This window comes from Emys orbicularis, chromosome 4 (assembly GCF_028017835.1).
Source record: "Emys orbicularis isolate rEmyOrb1 chromosome 4, rEmyOrb1.hap1, whole genome shotgun sequence".
Classification (NCBI taxonomy): domain Eukaryota; kingdom Metazoa; phylum Chordata; order Testudines; family Emydidae; genus Emys; species Emys orbicularis.
Window position 1 is genome coordinate 75038580 of NC_088686.1, and position 26713 is coordinate 75065292.

The 26713-nt window shown below is 47.1% G+C and overlaps 1 protein-coding gene across 1 annotated transcript; it reads right to left on the bottom strand.

The window, feature by feature from the left end:
* Positions 1-835: 835 nt before the first annotated feature.
* DDB2 (damage specific DNA binding protein 2) lies at positions 836-25073 on the bottom strand. The gene is made up of 11 exons (XM_065403800.1): positions 25062-25073; positions 22278-22465; positions 17986-18116; positions 16296-16487; positions 13187-13353; positions 11975-12074; positions 8897-9074; positions 4186-4331; positions 3820-3984; positions 2868-2913; positions 836-1786 (listed from the first exon to the last, which is right to left on the bottom strand). Exons 2-11 carry the CDS (start codon positions 22450-22452, stop codon positions 1542-1544), a joined length of 1545 nt encoding a protein of 514 aa, XP_065259872.1. The 5' UTR covers positions 22453-22465; positions 25062-25073; the 3' UTR covers positions 836-1541.
* Positions 25074-26713: the final 1640 nt, after the last annotated feature.

Consider the following 26713-nt stretch of genomic DNA (forward strand, 5'->3'; position numbering starts at 1 on the left):
GGCAGGGGTGTGGAGAGGGGTCAAAGCAGGCAGGTAGCAGAGGGGGTTGGATGGGTCAGGAGTTCTGGGGGTCCTGTCAGGGGGCGTGGAGCAGTTGGATAGGGCATGGGAGTCCCCAGGGGTCTGTCTGGGGGCAGGGGTGTGAATATGGGGTGGGGGTATGGATAAGGGTTGGGGCAGTCAGGGGACAGGTAGGGTCATAGGGGGTTCTCAGGAGGGGGCAGTCGGGGGACAAGAAGCAGGGCGGCTTAGATGGGGGTGGGGTCCTAGGGGGCAGTTAGTGGCAGGGGTCCCAGGAGGGGGCAGTCAGGGGACAAGGAACGGGGGGGGTTGGGGGTTCTGAGGGGGGCAGTCAGGGGGTGGGAAGTGGGAGGGAGTGGATGGGGGTGGGGCAGGGGTGGGACTCCTCCCCCCCCCAGAGTCCTCTTTTTTGCTTGTGGAAATATGGTAACCCTAGTGGCAGCTATTGCAACCTTCACCTTTTCACAGGACAAAAATGGAGCAGGAGAGGCAACACGAAGAGAGGGAGAAATCCTGCTATGAACAACCCCACCCAAAGCAGGGGAAGAACAGGTCATTTCCATATGTTTTATGATTCTCTTCATAGTATTTTTGTCTCCTGCTACTCTGCAAAGAGTGGATACTTCAGTTTGTAAGTGAATTCATCTAATTTCACAAGAGCCTTTTGTAGGAGCAACATTAGCACATATGCCCCCCAGCAGCCTGCTAGCTGTCAACTCCTGCTGAGGTGGGCTTAAGAGCCCCTCACAACAGGCCATTCATCAAGCCCCCTGAGGTGGCCACTCTCCCAAGGAAGAAAGCCTGTTTTGTACAAAACTTTATTAACACTTGAATATTATAAACACCCTGAAATTAACAAAGCCTCCCAGCAGGGCCTGAGCCCTGGCCCCAGCCAGAAGCCTTGGGGAGGGCAGATACTCCACCTATGCCCCAGGCAGCATTGTAAACAGGCTAACTTTCAAACATAAAAACTTGTAGGTTAACAGCAGCCCTGAGATATAGCTACATGAGAAGGGGGGTGGGGAAGACAGTCCTCAGGTTCCACTTTGGGAACACCTATCCCCACATTTTGGGGTACAAGACTGAAAACAGGGCTGGCTGGTGCACTGCAGGAGAGAGACTAAAGCTCTGAAGATATAAACTACAGCATCAGCAGAGGCCCAGCTCAGCCCTGGCTGCTCCCACATTGATCTCATATCCCCTGACCCAGATAATTGAAGAACAAGAATCGTGCATAAGCGTGGTTGCTGCTTTTTGTGGTTCCATTAAATGGATGCCACCACAGGGCATGCTGACATTCAGGCTCCCATAGTGCTTGATTAAAATGTGTTACCCACACAGGAGGAGGAGCTGAGCAATGACACTACCCTCTAGAGGGGAAAGCAGAGAGTACAAGCAGCAACTTCCTACCCAGCAAGGAAGGACAAAGCAGAAGGCTGGGTGCCCCTCAGGGTAAATGTTGCCCACTTTGCCAGAGCTGGCTTTGTCCAGCATGATCTAGAAAGCCTGGAGGTGTCTGTTCAATCCTCCAGATCCTTCCGCTTCCTGCCCTGTGATTTGGGATCTTTGCCCTTTGTTTTAGTCCCCTCTAGTTCCAGAGCAAGCAGCTTTGTTTTGAGTTTGCTTGCCCTTGGGTTTGACTGCTTCTGGAGCCCATGCCTGGACAAGCTCCTGCTTCCCATTCCCTGCTCTGTCATAGCTTTCAAGAGATGCTCCTGTTTCTTGGTCACCATCTCTTCCCGGCTCCAGATCAGAATGTTAAAGCCTATGGGGAAAAAATTCAACACTCAGAAATTCTGCAACAGACATAGTTTCTAATGGGGGAATCACTGTCTATACCAATTAAATACAACATTCAGCTACTGCTCAAAAAAAGAAAGTATTTTTCTAGCCATGTCCAGTCACTAAGGATTGTGTAAACCAGTAGTTAAACTTTTGTACTGGTGACCCCTTTCACATAGCAAGCCTCCGAGTGTGACCCCCCCTTAAAAATTAAAAACACTTTAATGTATTTAACACCATTATAAATGCTGGATGTAAAGTGAGGCTTGGGATGGAGGCTGATAGCTTGCAACGCCCCATGTAATAACCTCACGACCCCCAGTTTGAGAATCCCTGGTGTAAACTATTTCTTCCGGACATTGCCTCCACATAGTCCTATTGTAGGAATCATGTACCTATTCGCCATATGGTCATGGAAACTTTTTGAGCAATAGCTGGCAATTAAGGGGCATGATCAATTAATTCTCTTGCCCCACAATTTCCATGGAAAGAAAAGTTCTACCAAAGATTCTGCAATCAGATTAAATCAGAACTCAATATGGCCAGCTTCCCCAGATTCTAGGGGGCCCAAGAGCGGTAGGGCCTCTTTGGATATAAAGCATGTACATGTGCAATAACCCAAAAGAAGTCAGACAAAGGCCAGTGAGACCAGCAGTAGAGGGCAAAGGGCAGGGACTTCTTTCATCTTGCTTCTTGCAGCATTGCCATACAGCAGATAGATGGCAGCAGCGCCCTCTCCTCCTAGGGAGGCTGCTTTCCCTTGAAGCTAACTGCCACACTGCACATTTTAGTGGATGTTTTCAAAACGCTTTACAAACCATGGATTAATCCTGGGGACACTAGAGTTTGGAGGTAAGAGGATAGGGTATTAACTTATTTTACAGAGAAGGAAACTCAGCCTTGGTGAGTATCAATGACAGAACTAGGTTTAGAACTCATGAGTACATCACTTTCAGCATATGTCTGTCTGGAGAAGCCAGTCTACCCTTTTCTGAGACCAGAACCCCATGCTGTCCAGCTGCCTCAATAATAAAATAAGGACAGAGAGCCAGAAGCCTACTTACCCATACCAGAGGCCAGTGTATCTCCCATAGGGTTAAACTTATTGAGCTGCAAATGTAAACATATTGACAAACTATCAGCCTCAATGCTTATGTAACACCATCAAACATAGAACATTCCCTAAAGTACACCACAAAAAGGCCGACAACTGAACATGGAACTGTTCTGCAAAGATCAGCTGCCCTTGGCTGGCATGACCCTACACCCCAGCTGCGAAGAGCTCCAGGTGTCGGGGGCTGGCCAGCATGGCTTTACGACCCATCTTTGCTGCATGTTGGGAGTGAGCAGGCTGGATCCTCCTCTCATGTTGGTGTAAATCAGGGGTAATGCCACTGAAATCAATGGAGTAATCAGTGTAACACTGGTATAAATGTGAGGAGAATCAGGTCCAGTCTTCCTGCTCTGCTCAGCTTCTCCTCAGTCTGATGCTGTAGGGGAGTCAGCCCTATGGGAGCTCAGTGTGCTACTGTAACTGGGATGTCACTTTCTGCTCAGAAGCTGCTGGTGGGTGGGATGGGGAGAGCAGCTGACGTGAGAGCTGGCATCATGCTAAGAGAAGTTACTTCCTCCCTGGGGCATGATTGTATTTCACAGCGACTCCTATGCACATGGCCAGCAAAGGACCAGCCAATGGATGGAGAAGCAGCAACCCAGGTGACTCCTCACATGCCCAACCCTGGATTCACTCTCAGGAGACTTCCCCCCCCCCCCCCCCCAAGAAGCTGTTCACACATATTAGTCGTCACAGCCAACCTCTCTGAGGCACTCTTTCCCATGGCCAGTATACAGACTGTTCCCTGCACTGCACCTTGCCAGGATGCCTCCTCCAGTATGAGTGTGAGCCTGTGTTAGGAGATTTTGGGTCTTGTTCCTATTGCGTGATCTCCCTGATACTCAGGTCTTGGCTACAGTTAAGGGCACAGGGGCCCTTTCAACTCCAGCGCCCAAGCTCACCGAGATAATGCCAGATGCATTCGGGTCGTGGAGCTGGCACACCATCTCCCCAGTGTTTCCATCAAATATATCAACAGTTCGCAGCTCATCCACTGTGTATCCTGGGAACTTAGGGTCTGGGTAGCGACCAGCCACAATGAGGTCATAACGAGGGTGCCATGTCGCCTAGACATAAAGCAGATGGACAGTGGTAAACAATTCCAGAGGAACACAGCTAAAGACTGATATGAATCAGAAAGAGCTGTGACTCCAGGAGTGTGAGCTTTCCCACAGCAGTGCCCTATTCTGAAAAGAAATTGTACCAAAGCTTTTTCCGACTTGCTACTGGCATCTGCTGTGAGATCAGACTGCGCTTTCCTACCTCACCTTGATAGGTGTGAGGTGCTGGAACTGCCGATGCGGATGTGGGATCAGATGCTGTGGTTTGGTCCAATCTGAAGAGGAATAGACTCGGATCTCACTATGCTGGTCTGTGGTCAGGAGTTTAGCACCATCCGTTGGGCTGAAATAAGCTGGGAAAAGGGCAGTAAAGCATACAGAAGATCACAATCCTGTGGCCATAGACAAAGAAGAGGAAAACAACACATGCCCCTAATTTGTAAGCACATTACAACTTCCTAAATAGTTATTTTAAAAGAGCCACGTGCCCCGAAGAACAAGACTCTGTCCTTCTCTAGCCCCTTTTTTCCAAGGAACTCAAAGATCTTTACAAATATTAAACTGAAGCTTACAATCTATACAGATGGGGAAAAAAGACAGTGAGTGGGAAAGGAACTCACTCAAAGTCACATAGTAAGCCAGTGAAAGAACTGGAAACAGAACGCAGCAGACCCCATCCCTTCAATGTTGGGAATAGAACCAAAGGAATCTTGATTCCTAATCCCTGTTTTTACCAAAGGAACTTCAGCACGAAATGATCAGGAGTATCTGCCCCAACAAATTCCACACACTATCCCCAGCAAACTTCAATTTTTTCACATTAAGCTCTCAAGGGCAGCTCCCCAGGAATTGCAGAGGATTGAGCCACTGAGAACAGTACATTTAAATTACGTTAGAGTGGATTGAGAGAAGAGCCATGAGAATATTTAAAGATTAGAAACCATACCTCATACTGATATACTCAAGGACCTCAATCAGTTTATCTTAAAGAGAAGATTAAACGGTGACTTTATTACAGTCTATAAGTACCACATGGGGAACAAATATTTGATAACACTGGTCTACAATTTTTGAGACGTCGTCTGCTTCAGAGATAAAATGTGCTATTTATTATGTATTTTGATGTGCTGAATTCAAATATGACAATTAAAACAACTGATTGGCTACTGTTTCTAAGATATTTTTTAAGTTTTTACATTTTATGTCTATGTATGTTGTGTAGATAGTAGAGTTTTAATCATAAATTGTAAACCTAGGTCTTTTCATGTGTTTATGGTTGCTTTACATGATAATATTTCACCTGTCCTGTTTATGTAACACTTTAAAAATCAGCAAAAGGGTTATATAAATAAAATTTATTATGAAACAAAAGGCAAAAAACTATTCTGTACATAGTTTAGTCCTATTCAGTGTCTACTCGGCGCTTCTTGGCTTGTCTCTTGTATTCATTAAATGGAGCATCTCTTGTCACTGTCCAGCAATAGTCTGCAAGCATTGATGGGCTCCATTTGCCCTGATAGCGTTTCTCCATTGTTGCAATGTCCTGGTGAAATCGCTCGCCGTGCTCGTCGCTCACTGCTCCGCAGTTCGGTGGAAAAAAATCTAGATGAGAGTGCAAAAAATGTATCTTTAGTGACATGTTGCAACCAAGGCTTTTGTATGCCTTGAGGAGGTTTTCCACCAACAACCTGTAGTTGTTTGCCTTGTTGTTTCCGAGAAAATTTATTGCCACTAACTGGAAGGCTTTCCATGCCGTCTTTTCCTTGCCACGCAGTGCATGGTCAAATGCATCATCTCGAAGAAGTTCACGAATCTGAGGACCAACAAAGACACCTTCCTTTATCTTAGCTTCACTTAACCTTGGAAATTTTCCATGGAGGTACTTGAAAGCTGCTTGTGTTTTGTCAATGGGCTTGACAAAGTTCTTCATCAGACCCAGCTTGATGTGTAAGGGTGGTAACAAAATCTTCCTTGATTCAACAAGTGGTGGATGCTGAACACTTTTCCTCCCAGGCTCCAATGACTGTCGGAGTGGCCAATCTTTCTTGATGTAGTGTGAATCTCTTGCACGACTATCCCATTCGCAGAAAAAACAGCAGTACTTTGTGTATCCAGTCTGCAGACCAAGCAAGAGAGCAACAACTTTCAAATCGCCATAAAGCTGCCACTGATGTTGGTCATAGTTTATGCACCTCAAAAGTTGTTTCATGTTGTCATAGGTTTCCTTCATATGGACTGCATGACCAACTGGAATTGATGGCAAAACATTGCCATTATGCAGTAAAACAGCTTTAAGACTCGTCTTCGATGAATCAATGAACAGTCTCCACTCATCTGGATCGTGAACGATGTTGAGGGCTGCCATCACACCATCGATGTTGTTGCAGGCTACAAGATCACCTTCCATGAAGAAGAATGGGACAAGATCCTTTTGACGGTCACGGAACATGGAAACCCTAACATCACCTGCCAGGAGATTCCACTGCTGTAGTCTGGAGCCCAACAGCTCTGCCTTACTCTTGGGTAGTTCCAAATCCCTGACAAGGTCATTCAGTTCACCTTGTGTTATGAGGTGTGGTTCAGAGGAGGAGGATGGGAGAAAATGTGGGTCCTGTGACATTGATGGTTCAGGACCAGAAGTTTCATCCTCTTCCTCTTCCTCGTCTGACTCAAGTGAGAATGATTCTGGTGCATCAGGAACCGGCAGTCCTTCTCCGTGGGGTACTGGGCGTATAGCTGATGGAATGTTTGGATAATGCACAGTCCACTTTTTCTTCTTTGACACACCTTTCCCAACTGGAGGCACCATGCAGAAGTAACAATTGCTGGTATGATCTGTTGGCTCTCTCCAAATCATTGGCACTGCAAAAGGCATAGATTTCCTTTTCCTGTTCAACCACTGGCGAAGATTTGTTGCACAAGTGTTGCAGCATATGTGTGGGGCCCACCTCTTGTCCTGATTTCCAATTTTGCAGCCAAAATAAAGGTGATAGGCTTTCTTAACCATAGTGGTTATACTGCGCTTTTGTGATGCAAAAGTCACTTCACCACAAACATAGCAGAAGTTATCTGCACTGTTCACACAAGTACGAGGCATCTCTGCTCACTTTGGCTAAACAGAAATGTGTCCCTTTGCAAAATCAAACACTGACAAATAAGAGAGCACTACACTGTATGATTTCTAGAGCTGATATAGGGCAATTTGTTCAGCAGAATGATGTAAGCTTCGTTATGATTGCATCATCCATGACTTCTAGGAATAACATGATGCAATTCATATCATGTATGATGCAATAGCAGCTTCAGATTGCATCATTCATTGTTTTGCCTAAAAAGCAAGTACTGTCCAAACCCAGTCATAGATTTATTCATAGATCCAGTCAAAGATGTATTTTAGTCATTTCTGGTTTAAATTGAGATCCCTTCCCTTTATAACTCACTTATCCTCCGCCATTCCCAAGTCAAGGGTCGTATATACTGACCCAATAGCATATCTTGAAAACTAGAGCCAATCAACAATTTTAAGCATCATTTTCGTTCTCAGTGACCCAGAATTAGTAAAGTTTGACTACGTTTATTTCAGAAGCATTTTGGCTGTAGAGCAGTGTAATGGGCTCTTCAATCTAGCAGAGAAAGGCATAACCCAATCCAATGGCTGGAAGTTGAAGCTAGACAAATTCAGACTGGAAATAAGGCATACATTTTTTTACAGTGAGGATAATTAACCATTGGAACAATTTACCAAGGGTCATGATAGATTCGCGATCATTGGCAATTTTTAAATCACAACTGGATGTTTTTCTAAAAGCTCTGCTCTAGGAATTATTTTGGGGAAGTTCTAATGGCCTGTGTTAGACAAGGTCAGACTAGATCAGAGGTTGGGCAAACTAGGGCCCGCGGGACCTTCCTGCCCGGCCCCTGAGCTCCCGGCCAGGGAGGCTAGCCCCCAGCCCCTCCACTGCTGTCCCCCCTCCCCCACAGCCACTCTGCCATGCGGGGAGCACTCTGGCCCGCCGCTCCTGCCAGGTTGTGCGGCTTGCGCCCACCAACCTCCCAGGCTTTCCAATAAGCCAGTCCTGCCGCTCTGAGCGGCATGGTAAGGGGGCGGGGAGCGGTGGGGTTGGATAAGGGGTAGGGAGTTCTGGGGGGCAGTCAGGGGACAGGGAGCAGGGGGCGGTTGGATGGGGTGGAGGTTTGGGGACGGGGAATGGGGGGGGTTGGATAGGCGAGGGAGTCCCGGGGGGCCTGTCAGGAGGCGGGGGTGTGGATAGGAGTTGGGAGGGGGACAGGGAGCAGGGAGGAGGGATTCGATGGGGGCAATCCCGGGAGGGCGTGGTCAGGGGACAAGGAGCAGTGGGGGTTGGAAGTGGGAGGGGGCGGATGGGGGTGGGGGCCAGGCTGTTTGGGGAGGCACAGCCTTCCCTACATGGCCTTCCATACCGTTTCGCAATCCCGGTGTGGCCCTCGGGCCAAAAAGTTTGCCCACCCCTGGACTAGATGATCACAATGGTCCCTTCTGGCCTTGGAATCTTTAAGTATCCCTCTATCATCAGCAATAGTTCAGGATGAATTAGCCAGAAGCCAGTGAGAAGGTGTTAAGGGTGACACCAACACTTTCTTACAGAACTTTCGATAAAGTTTATGTTCAGTGTTTGAATTTAAAAACTGAACAATTTTAAACTGATCAAACTCAGGCTTGCTCCAAAATGATTTCATTTTTTAATAGACACACACTGAAGGATATGAAAGAAACAGGATTGATACACATTTGTGCGAGGGAAAGTGGGGCACAGAAAACCCAAGCGTGATGGACACAGGCACAGGTCACAAAAGACCAAAAGGGACAGACAGAAACACAGAATAGATGGGTAGATTGGTGGGCACAGAGCAGAGAGAGAGTCCTACCTCACTGACCTACCAGCATTGACAGGTTTGTCATGAGGCAGCACATGAAGGAAACTTGACTTGTCTTTGATGTTTCTCAGGTCCCAGATTTTGACTGTCTGGTCCACAGAAGCTGTAGCCAGGAGCCAATCACAGCGCGAGTTAAACTCCACATGAGTCACTTTCTTCTTATGTAATTTCAGCTTCCAAATCTGCAGTGGAGGGAAACAAGGTGAGATGTGTGCAACAGCTACACAGCAAGCAGGTGCAATCCATGCCACATGAAGAACTTTCCGGCACTGCTCCGGTACAGAGAGCCTGAGGGATTTAGACGGTGGAGCTCTGAGCACTCCTTAACTTGCATACTGTACCACCCCATTTATCCAAAGGTTTTGGGGCAGGTAGTAGAGCTTGTTAGCACTGCAAGCCTTGGTCCTAGAGCATGGTGCAGGTGCAGTCTGGCTACAGCCAGCACTGCAAACCCCACAGCACGGAGCTCAGACTCATCTATATGAGGCCGCACTTGCAGTTTCTGACATACCCCAAACTTCAGAAAGCCTTAGACAAGGTCCCTCACCAAAGGTTCTTAAACAAAGTAAGCTGTCATGGGATAAGAGGGCAGGGTCCTCTCATGGATCAGTGACTGGTTAAAAGATAGGAAACAAGGGTAGGAATAAATGGTCAGTTTTCAGAATGGAGAAAGATAAATAGTGGTGTCTCCCAGGGGTCTGTACTGGGACCAGTGCTGGTCACCATATTCATAAATTATCTGGAAAAAGAGGTAAACAGTGAGGTGGCAAAATTTGCAGATGATACAAAATTATTCAAGATCGTTAAATCCAAAGCAAACTGTGAAGAGCTACAAAGGGATCTCACAAAACTGGGTGACTGGGCAACAAAATGGCAGATGAAAGTCAATGTTGATAAATGCAAAGTAATGCACATTGAAAACATAATCCCAACTATACATACAAAACAATGGGCTCTAAATTAGCTGTTACTACTCAAGAAAGAGATCTTGGAGTCATTGTGGATAGTTCTCTGAAAACACCCACTCAATATGCAGCAGCAGTCAAAAAAGTTAACAGATTGTTGGGAATCATTAAGAAAGGGATAGGTAATAAGACAGAAAATATCATATTGCCTCTATATAAATCCATGGTATGCCCATGTCTTGAATACTGTGTGCAGATCTGGTCACCCCATCTCAAAAAAGATATATTGGAATTGGAAAAGGTACAGAAAAGGGCAACAAAAATGATTAGGGGTTTGGAACAGCTTCCATATAAGGAGAGATTAATAACACTGGGACTTTTCAACTTGGAAAAGAGACGACTAAGGGGGGAAATGATAGAGGTCTATAAAATCATGGCTGGTGTGGAGAAAATAAATAAGGAAGTGTTATTTACTCCATCTCCTAACACAAGAACTAGGGTTCACCAAATGAAATTAATAGGCAGCAGATTTAAAACAAACAAAAGGAAGTATTTCTTCACACAATGCACAACCTGTGGAACCCTTTGCCAGTGGATGTTGTGAAGGCCAAGACTATAACAGGGTTCAAAAAATAACTAGATATATTCATGGAGGATAGGTCCATTGATGGCTATTAGCCAGGATGGTCAGGGAAGCAAACCATGCTCTGAAGTGTCCCTAGCCTCTATTTGCCAGAAGCTGGGAAAAGGTGACAGGGGATGGATCACTTGATAAAGATCTGTTCTGTTCATTCCCTCTGAAGCACGTGGCATTGGCCACTGTTGGAAGACAGGATACTGGGCTAGATGGGCCATTAGTCTGACCCTCTCTCTTTGAGACAGTTGCTAAGGCCCAAGATCTTCTCCTGGTCCCTTTGCCAGTTTCACCACAGAAAGCTTTCCATTGTGGGGACATTACTGGGGTTGGAGATTAATCTACTCCCAAGGAATTTATTAGGCATGTAACAAGGCACTCTGCCTTGAGGGTATAAACACAGGGCAGCTCTTACATTCCTTGGGGCCTTTAATACTGAGAGCTGCAGGGCACATGACTAGGAGCAAACATGTGACCTACAGGAAGCCAGGTATGAGGCTTCCTGCCTCTTGGGCAGGGACAGCAGACAGAAAAGACCAGAGGTCAGAGAAGCCCAAGTGTGAGTTTCTCCATAGTAGCCAGGAAAGGGCTATCTAGAGGGGAAGGATGGGTCAGTCCCAATAGCAGAAGATAGGAAAGGTCTCCATTACAGAAAATTTTGTATTATGAACATTTTTGCATCTTCTGTGTATTAATAAACATGTCCTGAGGAAAGGGCAAAAATCTAAACTCAAGTATTTGGGCTTTATTTGGAGTGCCCCAGCTAGTGACTTGGCCCACTGATTAACATGGCCCCCCTGCCTACAGCTCCTGGGGTGGGAATTGCCCTGCACTGTTACCCCGAGGGCAACACAAGTGATGACTTAGGATTGATTATAATAAAGCAGCAGCAAAAAGGTGGCTCTTGATAGGGCCCACTTTTTAAGAAATTCCAGGCCCACCCTCTCCTAGGCAGCTTTCTTTTCTGTTTCCGGTCCTGGTGCTAACACTCTGCCCCCTTGGGCAGGATGGAAATGGTGCAGTTTCTGTTCTTCTCCTGGCCTTTGCTGAGGTTGGGATTTGGAGTTGGGAATGCCAAGGACTTTGATCCAGCTTGTGACTAGCCCTGGGGAGGAAGTGGTTCTGTCAGATCACACACCCATGACACCCCCCATTTTTCCAAAGAGGTTTCTGGAATGTGTTCATTGCTAGGGGGAATTGACACCTTCAGGATGTCACAAATTCTGCTCTCCTGAGTAATCAGACACTTTCAATGCAGGCAGATCCCATGATGTGGTCCTTAACTTGGAATCACTCTGAGTCATTACTGGTGTGCTCCCCAACTTGGGAGGAAGGACAGGCAATTTCTAGTGCACTGCAGAAGGGCAGGAAGCACCACCTGGCAGATACTGGGTGGACTCACATCCCTTGAAGTTCAGGATGCATGCTCCTCTTTCTAGGGACCCTGCTCCCAAGATAGACTTGGGCAAAGAACAAACAAACCATCGGGGTCCCTGGAAAGGGGAGAGTGCGAGGCAGGGAAGATGAGAGGAGCCATACAAACCTCTTCACCACCAGTGCTGAGCAGGACCACATTACCCACATTATCGCCTGTCACCACGGTCCGGCAGCTCGCAGACACATCAACACTGCAGTACCAGAAACTAAAAGAAAAGATACATAGATCAGCATCAATTCCTGGAGACAAGTATTGGGAGGGGAACCCCTGAGTACAGCCTTCTCTGCCTCTCTACAGAGAGGGACTGCAACAGACTCAGAACTGGGTCTCCCATGTGGTGGAGTGGGACTTCAACCATCAGTCCAGGGGCAGAGTCCACCAAGGTAGCTTTGGGTTGGTGACTGATGTGACATCACTTCCGAGTTATTTGCCAAGTAAGCTTTAGATAGCGGGAACATGCTGGGGCAGTAGGACGTAGCTGAGGCTGAGTGGCCACTTGTCAACTGCATACAGAGACAGCTTGGGAAAGATCAGGACCACACCGGAGACTTTTACACAATGTGCAGAAATGGATTTAAAATTAGCTTTCCCCACACGGGTGAAGAAGCTGCAGGGAGTTGCTACAGACTCTGGATTGGAAAATTTCAGGTCTAAAGCTCCCACAATAGACCACTTCAGGAACTAAATCAAACCCAAGCTTTTGGTGGCATAGTGCCCCAACCCAGACTATACTGAGTGAGGAGAAGGGTGAATTCTCTGACATGCAAGGACTTCTTTGCAAAGCTTTGCCCTACAGGGGATTTTCACACTAGAATTCAAAGCCCTGGAGTCAGGATGGCAAGCCTGAAAACCCAACCCCCACCTCCAAAGGGGTAGCAGAGTTATCACAATAGGATTACATATGTTTCTGCATAAATGTTATTTGGTTTAACCTAAGCTGCCCTATAAGCTTAGACCAGCTCATGTCAGACAGGAGAACACTGGCCTGACCATCTAGCACCTTGCTCTTCTCCTCACCTGCACCCTTTTAAAGGAAAAGTACACGCCCAGTGCTGCTGCTGTCCAAAAGATGCCAAAACTATATTACCCATCATGCACTGGAACAGCAGGAGTCTAATTGTCCTGAGCTTGCCAAACCCTTGGAGCAGGACCACATGCCTGCCCCTGTATCACACAACACTGAGCTCACTGACAGCCCCAGCAAATAGTAAGAGTCTGTCCTAGTCCTAGCAAAGGAAGGTGACATCAAAGAGAAGAAGAGGGACTACAGTATAAATAGCATGGAGCAGAGGCACAACCCTGCCTGCCCCTCCTCACCAAACATCATGGTACTCATGGCCACAGCCTGGGGTGCGGGAGATCACCTGCGCCGCTTTGCCTTCCAGATGCTGCAGACTAAGGGTGCCATCCCCTGATGCCACATAAAGCTTCACTGCCTCAAATGGGCTGAACTTCATGCCTCCAAGGGAGTCTCCTGGCCCTTTCTGGAACACACAGACAAAGGGAAGGGGCACCAATGTTATTGGGGAAGGGAGGGACATGGCAGAATGCCGACCACCTGGAAGTGAACCCCTCATTCCATAGCTGAGATACACCAAGTTCATGGAGTCTGTTTCCCAACAAGAGTGGCACTAAAGAGCCACATTTTATCTAGTCTGTTACTAAATTGAGGCTATGTCTACACTACCGTGGTAAATTGACTTAAATTAGCTGGAGTTGATGTAGCTTAGTCAACTTACTGCGGTGTCTACACCGTGCTGGGTCAACGGGAGATGCTCTCCCGTAGACTTATCTTACTCCTCTTGTTTCCGGTGGAGTATTGGAGTCGACCGGAGAACGCTCTGCTGTCAATTTACCAGGTCTTAGCTAGACCCACTAAATTGACCCCCGGTGCATTGATCGCAGCAGCGTCAATCCTGCGATAGTGTAGACATAGCCTGAGAATACAAATGTTTTGGGCTTGCAGGTTCTACCATCTGTCTTCCCAAACAAAGCAAAGTCCCCTCCAGCAGCACAGTTTTCTCTAGCTCAGACTACGGGATGTGGCTGTGGTAACCACAACCTGAACCATTGCCAGGCCTGGAAGGGCAAGAACACAAGCAACATTCCATGCAGAAACATACAAAACCCCAAACACAACCTGCACCACATTCTTCCTGTAGGGTCTTCCTCCACAGAGTCCCTGCAGCGGCTTCCAGTGTGTCATGTTTGGTCTTTCCCAAGGTGCCAGCAGGCAGGAAGAGAGCTGTGCAGGGAGAAATCCCCACTGCTGATTGCATGGCAAGGGAGGCAAAGGAATCCTATCCCAGGAACCATCCCCAGCCTGTTTCTACTGAGCCAACAGGTGGAATCCTCACACACCAACAGAGAGCGAAAAGAGATGGGGCTAACCGGGAGACACAAAACAACTCTGACAGGCAGTGCATTTCACCTGCTTCTCACAAAGTCACCATGTACCAAGGCCTCATCCTCAATACTGACTTTCAAGAAGCCCCTGAAAAAAAAACAAGACCCCTCCATAGACCCTGACCTACCTAAAACCAATGGAAACTGGATTGACCTCCCCTTCAGACCTAGTCGTCTTCATCTTGATCAGTAGCAAATATTACAGGAACATGTGAGGCTCTCCCACCCCAAGGACAGAGCATGTCTTTTCCTCCAAGCCCCTGCTGTTCCAGGGAGTCACCTGAACGCTAAACCTGGATCTCCAGCATGGCAGCACTGAACTATCCCAATGGACCTCTCCAGTTTGGTTTCGCTCTCTTTCCCAGGAAGGACTGCAGCTGGAGTAGACACTTAGGAAACATGCTACTGGCAGGAGGCAGGCAGGGAAAGAAAACAAAGAGGGCAAAGTGGAACTGGCATGCTGATGCTACAGGCTCATTCCTAGGACTATCCTCTGACTTTCTAAGCCAACAGGGCTTGCAGGAGTACTGCAGGAATTCCTCAGATGGCTCTACAGAGACCCTGTGGCCAGTGAGAGCAGCACAGCCAACAGCTCAGAGGTTAAAAGGTCACCATGACACAGAGCCATGTAAAGGCACAAAATTGAGGAATTCTATTGGTGCCCTCCAAAAATAACAGGAAGGAGTAAGAGTGGAAGAAGAGTCCCTCCTTTAGGGGCAACCAAAAAGTCAGTACAGTATTCTCTCCCCTCCTCCTACACCCTGAATAGGAAAAACAAGAGAGACAGGCTTTCGAAAGACACAGATTCTGGAACTGAGAGGAGGTGGGTGTGGAGGGGAGCAGAGAGGCCAGCTCTCATGTTTCAGAAACAAGTAAAGCTCCCCCTCCCTGTGCTGCCACTGCCAGCAGGAGGCAAAAGCCCACAAAATTGCTGTGTTTCTTACTCCCAGTCCTCGGTGCTGGTGAAGACCCGGAGTGTATTGCCAGTAAAATCCTGCAGGGTGGTAGTGCCAGCAATTGATGATGTGTACAGCTGACTAGGATTAAAAGGGTTAAACTTCATTCCTGTGATGGCCCCTCCAGCTCCCATCTACAATGAAGGGGATGAACAAAAAAGAAAAATCACTAAGTGATGGGGAAGGAGGAAAGTCCCTTCTGCAAATTTGTACTCATCACTGTGTCCCCAACATCAACAGTGACACAAGCCTTGGGCTCTCAAGAGACAAAGGCAACCTTCATCTCTACAAGTCATGCCTTGGCTGAGCAGACGACCTGACCGGGGAGAAGATTACAATTCCTGCAGTTCCAGGGCAATGCGATCCCTGGCTGGCAGTCATCATGCTACACAAAAAAGAGCACAAGGCAACCAGGAATGGGACCTAGGAGTCTTCAGAGGATGATCATCCTCTTTCCAATCTGTATTCATTTGTTAAGCTGAAGAGCCACAGGTGCTGATGTGAAGACTATGAGCCCATATAGAATTGGGATTGAAATTGGTGTGTACATGGAATGGGATGGGCATGCAAACCATTCAAAGTCACAGGGAGTCACTCTACGTCACTCCTTCACTTCACCAGAAGGGATTTTCCTTCCTTCCACTCAAAAAGATGCTTCCTCATCTGACACAGAACGAGAAGCTGAAGAGGAGGAGATTCAAGCCTAGAATAAATAAACCCTCTCTGCAAGCTTCTTATAGATTTCCTTTCTTCTTCATTGTCCCTCTAAAGTGTCTCACCAATCCCCAACCCATCCTCCCCCCCAAGCATATAATCTGAGGAAACTTCACCATAAATTCTACAAACAAACCTCAGTTCTGACCTGCAACCCCCATACTGCCAGTCCGGGGCCTCACACACAGATCCACCACTGCATCTCAGTCCTGTAAGATCAGGATAGTACCTGCTGCTATTCCAGTCCCGGGCCCCTCACAGTTCTGACATTGTACCTCAATAATGAGCTGCAGCACTCGGTGCTGTTCCAGTCCTACCCTCCTGCTCATCCCACACACTAAGTGACTTACCCCTTTTATGAAACAGGTTTTATTCAATACTTCGTAGTCCCACAGGATGATGTCTCCACCTTTGGACCCCACAGCCACAGTGCTGGGGTGAGTTGGATGCCACTCCAGACACGTCACTCTCCTGTCAAAGGGACTCGCTGTTCGGAAGAGGCGGTATGAAGTAAGAGAACGCACAAAGGGAAGCTGGAGACACTGTTGCAAAGAAAATGAGAGATTGGGATCTCCACAGAGCTGGAAGTAGGTCTCTGAATCTCTCCAAAAATGCTTACAGACTTTGTATGCACACCACTCTACACACACTTCCCAGGGAGTTAGCAAAGCCAGGCTGATCCCCGAGAATATCAGAGAGAAACTCAGCCAGCTTTCTTCACTCTCACAGTGGAGTTTACAGTCAAGTGGGCAGAACTATAGGGTTGTCGTCTGTCCCATTTTGCACCATAAACACAAGTCAATCTGGTAGTGATGGGGTCATGCAGATTTCTTTCCTGATCTGAATGGGCCTTGGCTCCTATCCTTTTAACAGGGTGAACAGTTACTCCTGTATTAGGGTATTCACATCAAGATGCTGCTTCCCTCTCTGGACTTAGCTGAGCAATGGATGAGAACACAATGCCCCATGGAAGACAGGCCACTCCAAACAAATATACCCAAGCCACAAATACTCAACCCCCCAGTGACAAAGCAGTAAGAGAAAACACTCTCTAGATCTGTAAGGGGAGCTGAGCCCTCTGGGCTGGCTAAGAGGGGAGGATAACTGGTATCATCACACTAACATGGCAGCTGGACATGCTTTCCTCACAGGAACAGACTCCAACAACCACATTTCCTCCTGTTATGTATTTACTGAGCACCCAGAAGCATGTTATGTTTCATCCAGAGACATAAAGACACTGTCCTTCTTCCAAAGTGCTTACAAAACATGACACAATAAGACAAAAGGCTAACAGAAATGGGGCTGGGCGGGGAAGGCAAGACAGTGACAAAATCATGTGGTTATTTAGCTGAAGCAAGTGTACAGACTGGATGAATTTTTAAATCAAAAATACAAAACACATAAATGACCTAGAAAATAAACCTATCCTGGTTGATTTACTCTTTGTGGACATTACAGGAGAAGTTAATCCTTAAGGAAGGATTGAATGAGTGGAGAATTATGGCTTCGAAAACCAGTTCAGGGAAGGCATTACATACCCTGGGGAAACATGGAAAAAGGTGTACAGATGACTGTGAGAGAAGTTAACAAATGGACATTGAGACTGGCATTATTAGCAGAGTGGAGCAAGTGGGGTCAACATGATATAGGACTACGTCAGATAAGTAGGTGGAAGTAATATTGTGCCGGGCATCAACTGATAGAACAAGCTTAGTTACCTTTAATGCAGGGGAGCAGAGAATCAGTAGAGGGATTCAAAGCGGGGACTGATGCGTCACTGATGAACAAGGAAAATAATCTCAGCAGTTGCATTTTGTATGGACTAAGGGGAGATATGTGACGGCGAATCAGACTATCAGCATATTACTGTAAGATTTTTAGTCATTTTAAAGGCATGGAAACCATGAGCCCTGGATGGGAGTGGACCCCTGGCCCTTTTAAGCTCCTTCATGTGTGTTCAAGCTGTCATTGTCATTTTTAAGGGAAACTCTGATGGGAGCTCAGCTATCCAGTAGAATGAGAAGCAGACACCCTCACCTGCCTGAGCTGTGCTCGAATAGAGCCACCCAGCATGTTCTGGTAGATGTAGTGGATGATGCTGCACTGCCTCTCCACCTGATGGAAGAGCACCCCTGTGTTTCCGAACATGGAACCACCTTCAGCCCAGCCTGCCAGACAGCAAAACAGGGAAACTTATTGACACAGACAAGCCAATGCACGTCATGCTCATTCACTACACTGTACTGGGAAGGATGGCTGTATTTGGTGCTGAATCCAGAAGTGATCTCTAGTCACAAGAGAAAGGACCTCAAGCAGTTCCTATGAGTGTAAGGGGCAGTAGCCTCCTGCAAAGCACAATGCATCTCATAACCTGACAAACCATCTGCCTGGTTTCCTCTCAATATGTCTCTCCTTGTTAAAGATTCATCCCAGAGCAAAGGAAAGGAGAGGGCTATAGTGATTTTACAGGGTATGACTCGCCTGAGTTTCTAGAGGCTATACACATAACCCTGATATGGCAAGGACACACAGAGCCTGAAAACAAGACCTGGGGAGTGGGATAAAGGGAGAGCGGAACTCCTGAGATCAGCATCTCAACCACAGTGGCAGGGGAGAGATCAGACCTGGGATCAGCAGATAAGTGAGAGAAATTTAACAGTTACAACTGAAAATTCCCAAATTGTGAATTCCAAACCACTTCCCCTGCACCTGAATAAGAATATTCCACCCGCTTGTGCTGTAGTTCACACAGCCTGCCTATGGCTCTATGTGTTTTGTTTTTGATAAAAGACCTGTTGGCACCTCATAGAATAGCCTGAAAACCTTTCTGTTCAGGGAGAATTCTGCTGAGCAACACAGGATGTTTTCTGTATTTTGCTAGTGCTTCAGGCTTAATCATCAGGGACATCTATGTGAAAAGAGTCTGATCAACCCCACGTGTGTGACCTAATCATCCCCACAGCAACGGACTGTAACATCCCAGCGGATCCAGGCGTCAGATGGGGAAGCAGAAGAGCAGATGAATCTCAAACAAAAATCTTATTTTCATGTAAAGATCCATATTAATACAAAACAGGAGGAGAGAAACAAAAAGAGTATTATATATAACAAAAAATATCCTTACTTTATGAAACACTGAAGCCTGGAAATTAAGAAGTTAACACACACACACACATTCATGCATGATTACAGCAGGTGCTCATCATACCTGCTGTAGTTATGGGTGTAAGAGCATTTCCATTCTAACTTCACATTTTTACAGATTCTTAATACTCAACGACTTTCACTGCTTGAATTGAAGGCAGGCTTTTTTCAAGGCGTGGGTCCTGTCAGGAAGTATATCTATAGATATAGATTTATTTTTAAAAAAAATTGATCTTCACACATTTTTGAGTTTGGGAAGAAGGAAATCCCATAAAACAGTACTCCCACTGTGAGAAAATTCCAACTTTGCTTTTTAAGCAGGGCAACAGCAGAAGTGGGTTAAGTCTGAAACGTGGCCTAAGTGGAGGCCTCTTTGGGGACTCAGTCTTTGCTTCGTTAACAAAATTAATGGAGATATCCTATCTCCTAGAACTGGAAGGGACCTTGAAAGGTCATCAAGTCCAGCCCCCTGCCTTCACTAGCAGGACCAAGTACTGATTTTGCCCCAGATCCCTAAGTGGCCCCCTCCAGGATTGAACTCACAACCCTGGATTGAAAAATCACTTCTGGGGATGCTCTGTGGCTAATGAAGCTCCATCCACTTCACAACAACACTGTGCTTTTTCCCAGCTGACCCTGACCAGAAAGCTCAGGAAGGGACATGGGCTACTGCAAAGACAGCTGTAGCGCTATTTGGTTGCATAGCTGGTCTGTAGCTCAGTAGATTTTAAACTCAACCTTATAGAAATACAAAATACTTACTGATGGCTTTAATCAGCTCTGCAGTGTACTGCAAGCCTACATAATGCAATTACAAAACTTCAAACTCAAATTTTTACCATGCATGCACCAAACTCATTTAATTGTTTATATTGTTCAAAAAGGTGGATTATTCTGTCAACACAATTACTCCTCTTTGGGGACTAGTTGCATGTAGAGTCTCAGATTTTAAAGTTTAGATAATTTTTGAATTATCTATGCATTAAAAATTATTTCCCCACGGGGATTTTTTCCAAACTGAGTAAAAATTAAAACTCACCTTTTAGATTGGGATACAGAATGGAAAGGCTCAGCCTCAAAACATTTTTAGGTAAGCTATAAGTGAAAACACGATTGGCCTCATTTTCAAAGGTACTGAATACATACAACTCTCACTGAAGCACATTGGAACTGGAAAGGGTTAGCAACTCTAAAAATCAGACCTGGAGTTATAATAAAAGTCATGCGGTAACATTAGCTACAGGAGATTTGTTCATTAACCATGAACTCTATAATAAGCAGAATTCCTCTAAACAGGACGTTTTGCTTCAATTTCCACTGCTCACATTAGAGCCTGCTCCAATCTTTAGTCATACACCAAACAAACTGGGGCTTATGAAATATAGTAAAGATGCCATCTTCAAGGGCGCCATCATACAGATATTACGAGAACTGCCGATCTTCAACAGTTTCTGGGTCCTTAGAAGGGACATCTTCCAGAAATACTGAAAGGAAATAACTCTGAAGATCCCATAAGCAAATTATAGGATTCAAAATGATACCCGTGGACATGAAGAGACACAGAGTCCTTATTCTAATTGTAAGCCTGCACAACTTCCTTGATACTGGAAAGACTAAGGGTATGTCTACACTAAAAACTTAAGTTGACCTATATTAGGTCAACTTACAGCCCCTGCAGTAATTACTGTGGTGGTGCATGTCCACACTACCCTCCTTGGGTCGGTGGTGCACATCCTCACCAGGAGCACTTCCATCAATGGGGCAGTGTGGTGACCAAATGCCCGGTCTCCCAACTCCACTGGTAGCTCCCTGCCAGGAGCCCAGCTGCACCACAGGCTCCTGGCGGGCTGCCCCACCCCCACCTCAGCTCCCCATTCCCCACCAGGAGTAAGGGGGAAGCCGCCCGGGGGTTCTCATCCCCGGGGAACAGGGTTCAGCTGCCCCGGCTTCTCAGGCTGCCCCCGCCCCCTTCCTGCTGGGACAAGACAGCCAACATTCCTAGACGCGGGAGGGAGAGGGGGCAGAAGCCACCTGGGGCTTCTTGCCTCCCTGTTCCCCGCTGGTAGTGGAGTCTAACTACCCGCGACTCCCAGCCAGGAGTGGGATCTAGTCTCACCCTGGCTCCCAGCCAGAAGCTGTCCATGGGGTCAGGGGGCAGCTGGGCTGGGAGCCATGAAATTGACAAGAGAGCTAATGGTGGATGTAAGTAACACAGAATATACACAGACACTGGGTTGCCCTAACTACACTGACATAAGCACTAGGCCTCTCCTGGAAGTGGAGTTATGATGTCAGTGTGGTAGGGCACTTACTTTGGTGGGTCAAGGGTGTAGTGTGTACACTACATAATTAGGTCGACATAAGCTGCCTTATAAGTTATATTGACCTAACTGTGTAGCATAGGCCAGACCTAATATTCACCCATCTCCTCCATTAAAGGGAAAAAGTGAAACATTTTTTACCCAAAGTTACATATTGAAGGAAAAAATACACAAAGGAGAGATGACTTGTGAGAACACTTGTCCAGTCTGGTGCAATTAACTGATTATAGCCAGAAAGGAACTAGTCCATAGTCTGTCTAACTATGGACACAACCTTACAGAAGATCAGCAGAAAGATTTACCTAGCCCTCTAGCTCCAACTTCTGTGCAACATCTTGCTAGTGGACACAGCATGCTCTCCAGATGGAAATGCTGGTTTTGACTGCATGATGTACAATACTAACCTTCTGATTATGGAACAGCATGAAGAATTATATAATGTCACGTTACCAATATTGGTCTGTCCTACTTCAGAAATGAAGCAGCAGAAGTTTTTCTGAAATTCCACAAAGCTTAGTCACTTCTCAATGGGCAGTGATGTACACTCTGCTGAGCCCAGTTTTAGGAGATAAGCAATGACTTTCATAAAAATGCTGCATATGCACACATGCATGCACATAAACAAACACACACATACATACACACACACACACACTCAGTACAGCTTCCAAACGACAGCTGAGAATAATGCCCCCACATATCTCCACCCCTCACTTAGAAACATAACCCAATCCAAAAAGTCCTGTTTGAACAGGCTGTTGGTTCCTTGACATCTCCCAACCCCAGATCTGAAAGTTTGGTTTACGCCCTTCATTCTATAAAGGCCTGGTTGGCAGAAAGAGTGAGAATCTGAGGGAACATTACCAGTTTTCCCTGAGGGCTTGGCTGCTTTTCTCAGAAACAATCTTTTTGTTTGCGGCTCATTCTCCAGTTCTCCATGGTCTCGTTTCCTCTTCCCAGTTGATTTTGCATCTTCCTCTCGCTGATACTCATACACCCTCACATGCTTCTTGTCCTTTGACTGGTTCTCAGGGGTCATTCTGTCTGCCCCGCTAAAAAAAACAAAGTAAGGAAAGTAGGATTTGTCATTGCTTCTGGCTTTAAGACAGAAAGTTGGAGTGCAACATGCCCTGACAGCCTAAAAGTGGGACATACCTGTACCACCCTTCATCTCTGTAATACTGGCTTTTTACTTGCACTGTTGTGGGGAGGGATATGGGGGTCAATAAACGGCTCTTTACGCCTTCATTAAAATGATTGGCTTCTAAAGCAATGGGGTATCTCCTGTTTCTACAGAATTCTCAAGTTTGAAATCTACTGAGCTGCACAAAATGCCACAGCTGTCTTTGCAGCACCCACATTGCTACATGAGCTCCCTGGTCAGGCTCAGTGCTTTTTGAAGAGGACAAGGCTTCATTAGGCTCTGCCACCAAGTATGGGCAAAAATTATTTTTCAGTCAACTCAAATTGACATCCATGAATCAAGCTCCTAGATACTATGGTGATGAGCAAACTGAAAATGCTGGACACTCCCTGCTTTTCCATGACACACACATACAGATTTTGGGACACAACACAATTTTAGACCTCTATTTTAATGCTCTTTTCCCCCACCCCCAATCCAAAGTGAGAAGCCTTTTACTCAGTTTTCCTCTTTTGATCTAGGAGGTTCTAAAGTAGAAAATTTCAATGGCAGATCCCAAGGGGCCTCTATGAAAAATATAGTACAAGCTGATCCTTTGACAGTGGTATATTTTATTTTTAGTTTGTGAATAAATGTCACTGATGTCTCACTATAGCTAAATATAGTTAGGCAGGCACTGTGAAAGCTTCCCCAAATAGTACCCCAATGCTGACTTTCCAGCACTCTGCTATTCCCATCTGGAAGCCCACACAGCTCTGCCAGTCCCCTGCAGACCCCCGCTATTCTAGTCCTGACCACCCACTCACCCCCCAGCTCTGCTGATGCCCCTCAGTTCTGACCCACAGCACACCCTGTTATTCTACCCCTGAAGTCTACATCCAGGAATTGGATTAGTTAGCACCAATTCCATTCTGTATAATGGCCTGAATGTTTCCAGAACTGTCCCACACACATTGTTGCCATTGGTGTCATATGACCTGCTTTAGAAAAGAGCTGAAGTGTGAATCAGACACTGTGAATGCCACAGGCACCATCCAACCCCAGCAGGAAGAGTACATCTGAGGCAGAAACAAGGAGGAGTCCTTGTGGCACCTTAGAGACTAATAAATTTATTTGGGCATAAGCTTTCGTGGGCTAAAACCCACTTCATCGGATGCATGGAGTGAAAAATACAGTAAGCAGTATAAATATTACAGCACATGAAAAGATGGGAGTTGCCTTACCAAGTGGGGAGGGTCAGTGCTAAGGAGGCCAATTCAATTGAGGTGGAAGTGGCCTATTCTCAACAGTTGACAAGAAGGGGTGAATATCAAGAGAGGGAAAATTACTTTTGTAGTGCTAATGAGGCCAATGCAATCAAGGTGGATGTCACCCATTTCCAACAGTTGACAAGAAGGTGTGAGTATCAGCAGAGGGAAAATTACTTTTTGTAGTGACCAGCCACTCCCAGTCTTTATTCAGGCCTAATTTGATGATGTCCAGTTTGCAAATTAATTCCAGTTCTGCAGTTTCTTGTTGCAGTCTGCTTTTGAAGTTTTTTTTGTCGAAGAATTGCCACTTTTAAGTCTGTTATTGAGTGTCCAGGGAGATTGAAGTGCTCTCCTACTGGTTTTTGAATGGTTTTTGGTATCTGATTTGTGTCCATTTATTCTTTTGCGTACAGACTGTCAGGTTTGGCCAATGTACATGGCAGAGGGGCATTGCTGGCACATGATGGCATATATCACATTGGTAGATGTGCAGGTGAACGAGCCCCGATGGTGTGGCTGATGTGGTTAGGTCCTATGATGGTGTCCCTTGAACAGATATGCAGACAGAGTTGGCAACGGGGTTTGTTGCAGGGATTGGTTCCTGGGTTAGTGTTTTTGTTGTGTGGTGTGTAGTTGCTGGTGAGTATTTGCTTCAGGTTGGGAGGTTTTCTGTAAGCAAGGACTAGCCTGTCTCCCAAGGTCTGTGAGAGTGAGAGATCATCCTTCAGGATAGACGATTTAACAGGGCTGCCCAGAGGATTCAGGGGCCTGGGGCAAAGCAATTTTGGGGGCCCCTTCCATAAAAAAGTTGCAATATTATAGAATACTATATTCTTGTGGGGGGCCCTGTGGGGCCCAGGGCAAATTGCCCCACTTGCCCCCCCTCTGGGCAGCCCTGCGATCTAACTGTTGAGAATAGGCCACTTCCACTTTAATTGAATTGGCCTCATTAGCACTGACCCCCCCAATTGGTAAGGCAACTCCCATCTTTTCATGTGCTGTAATATTTATACTGCTTATTGTATTTTTCACTCCATGCATCTGATGAAATGGGTTTTAGCCCATGAAAGCGTATGCCCAAATAAATTTGTTAGTCTCTAAGGTGCCACAAGGACTCCTTGTTGTTTTTGCTGATACAGACTAACACAGCTACCACTCTGAAATCTGAGGCAGAGTGTGTGTGAGGAGACTTTGGACTGTCACAAGCCCTGGGCTGGCCTAGCAGCATGGTGTGAATGGTCTTCCAAGACTCACCTGGCTAACACAGCAGGGCCTGGTTGTAAGTGTAAAAGGTGTTAGCCAGAGCCCATCTCCGGCAGTGCCCCCCTGGCACTCCTCCCTGGAGAGAGAAACATTTCAAAAGCTGAAGGGAACATGCTAGAGACAATGTTAGGAAGAGGATTCACCAGATGCATCCTGGGAAGTTTCCATGTGCTCTCTGCACGGGGGGGGGATCTACTGGTGGGGGGGGGGGGGAGCCAGGTCTCGTGGGTTCTATTCCTGACTCCCCCAATGCCTCAGGGTGTGACCTGGGACGAGCCCTTCCCCTCTCGGAGCCTCAGTTTCCCCATCAGTCTCATGGCGATAACCCCTCAGTCAGGACAGGGCAGCGCACGGGGCGCGAGCAGGAGGATGAAGGCACCTCAGGAGTCCGGGGCATGACCCTGCCCCGCTCCAGGGGCCGCTGGCTATGAGGCCGGTCTCCCGCCAGGGAGGACTCAGGGCCCTCACGCTGGGACTAGGGCAGGGCGGGCGCGGGGCCGCTGACGCGTCGCTCTCCCCGGGCCGGGGGGAGGGGGCTCGGCGGCCGGGAGGGGTTTCGGGGGATCCCGCGGTCTCCTCACCTGCTTCCCGCCGCGGCCTCCGCTGCCCGACCTGGCCCAGCACGGCGACAGCCCGGCGCGCAGGGTGGGGGCGGGCCCTCCTCGGCTGTTTTATAACCCGGCCGCGGGGGACACGGGGGGGCAACCAGGGTCCGGATTCCGCGGGATGGGAAGCGGCCGAGCTACTGCCCCCGGCCCCGCGTTTCCTCGCTCCCGGGGTAGACGAGACACCCGGAAAGGGGGTGACCCGCAGGCCGGCCCGTGGAGGGGAGCCAGGGCCCAGGTGGATACTCCTCTTGTGGCCCTGGAGCCTCCACAGAGAAGCTGGGGCCCTGGCCACAGGGCTCACCCGCCACCGCAGCCTCAAGGACTGGAGAGGCACAGCTCAGGATAGCGCCCTTCAGACACATGCCCCTGCATCAGCCACTGCTCAGCTTGGCTGTGTCCTTTCCTGCTACACACTACTGGGCCCCCTTACACACAATCGGCCCAGCAAACCTTACTAGAAACTAGGCCTCAATACTCCTCCATCACCCCCAAATCTTCAGCTTCCCAGACACGAACCCTCGTCTAATGTGGGAAGCAATAGAATAAGTGAACTTGGAACAGTTATTTTGGCTTTTAGACCAGAAAGCATTTGTGTAATTATTGATTAAACAATGCAAGCTCCAAATGCTAGGTTTTCTCAAATACCTGCAGTTACAGTCCTCTCTCCCCAGCAGGCTGGGCCAGGCAAAGACACAGCACCCAGTGTCTGTCTGACTCTTATCAACAGTTTCAGAGTAACAGACAAACGTAAAGGACAATTACCAAGCTCTACAGAGCCTTGCACGATGCTGGAGTCGAGAAGTCACACATAAAACAAAAAAATGGGAATCATAATTCCAGGATATTACTGGCAAACATCCCCCAAATCCCACAACCTCCCTGCTGTGGAAATAATTCCAGTGGAAAGTAACATTTTGTCTGCACCTTAGTGATCACCAACAAAAATTAACACAAACAGCCTCACTCTCTTCTGGAGTGGATGTGAGTAGACCTTTTACCACACACATGTTTTTTGGACCTGCCTATAGACCAGAA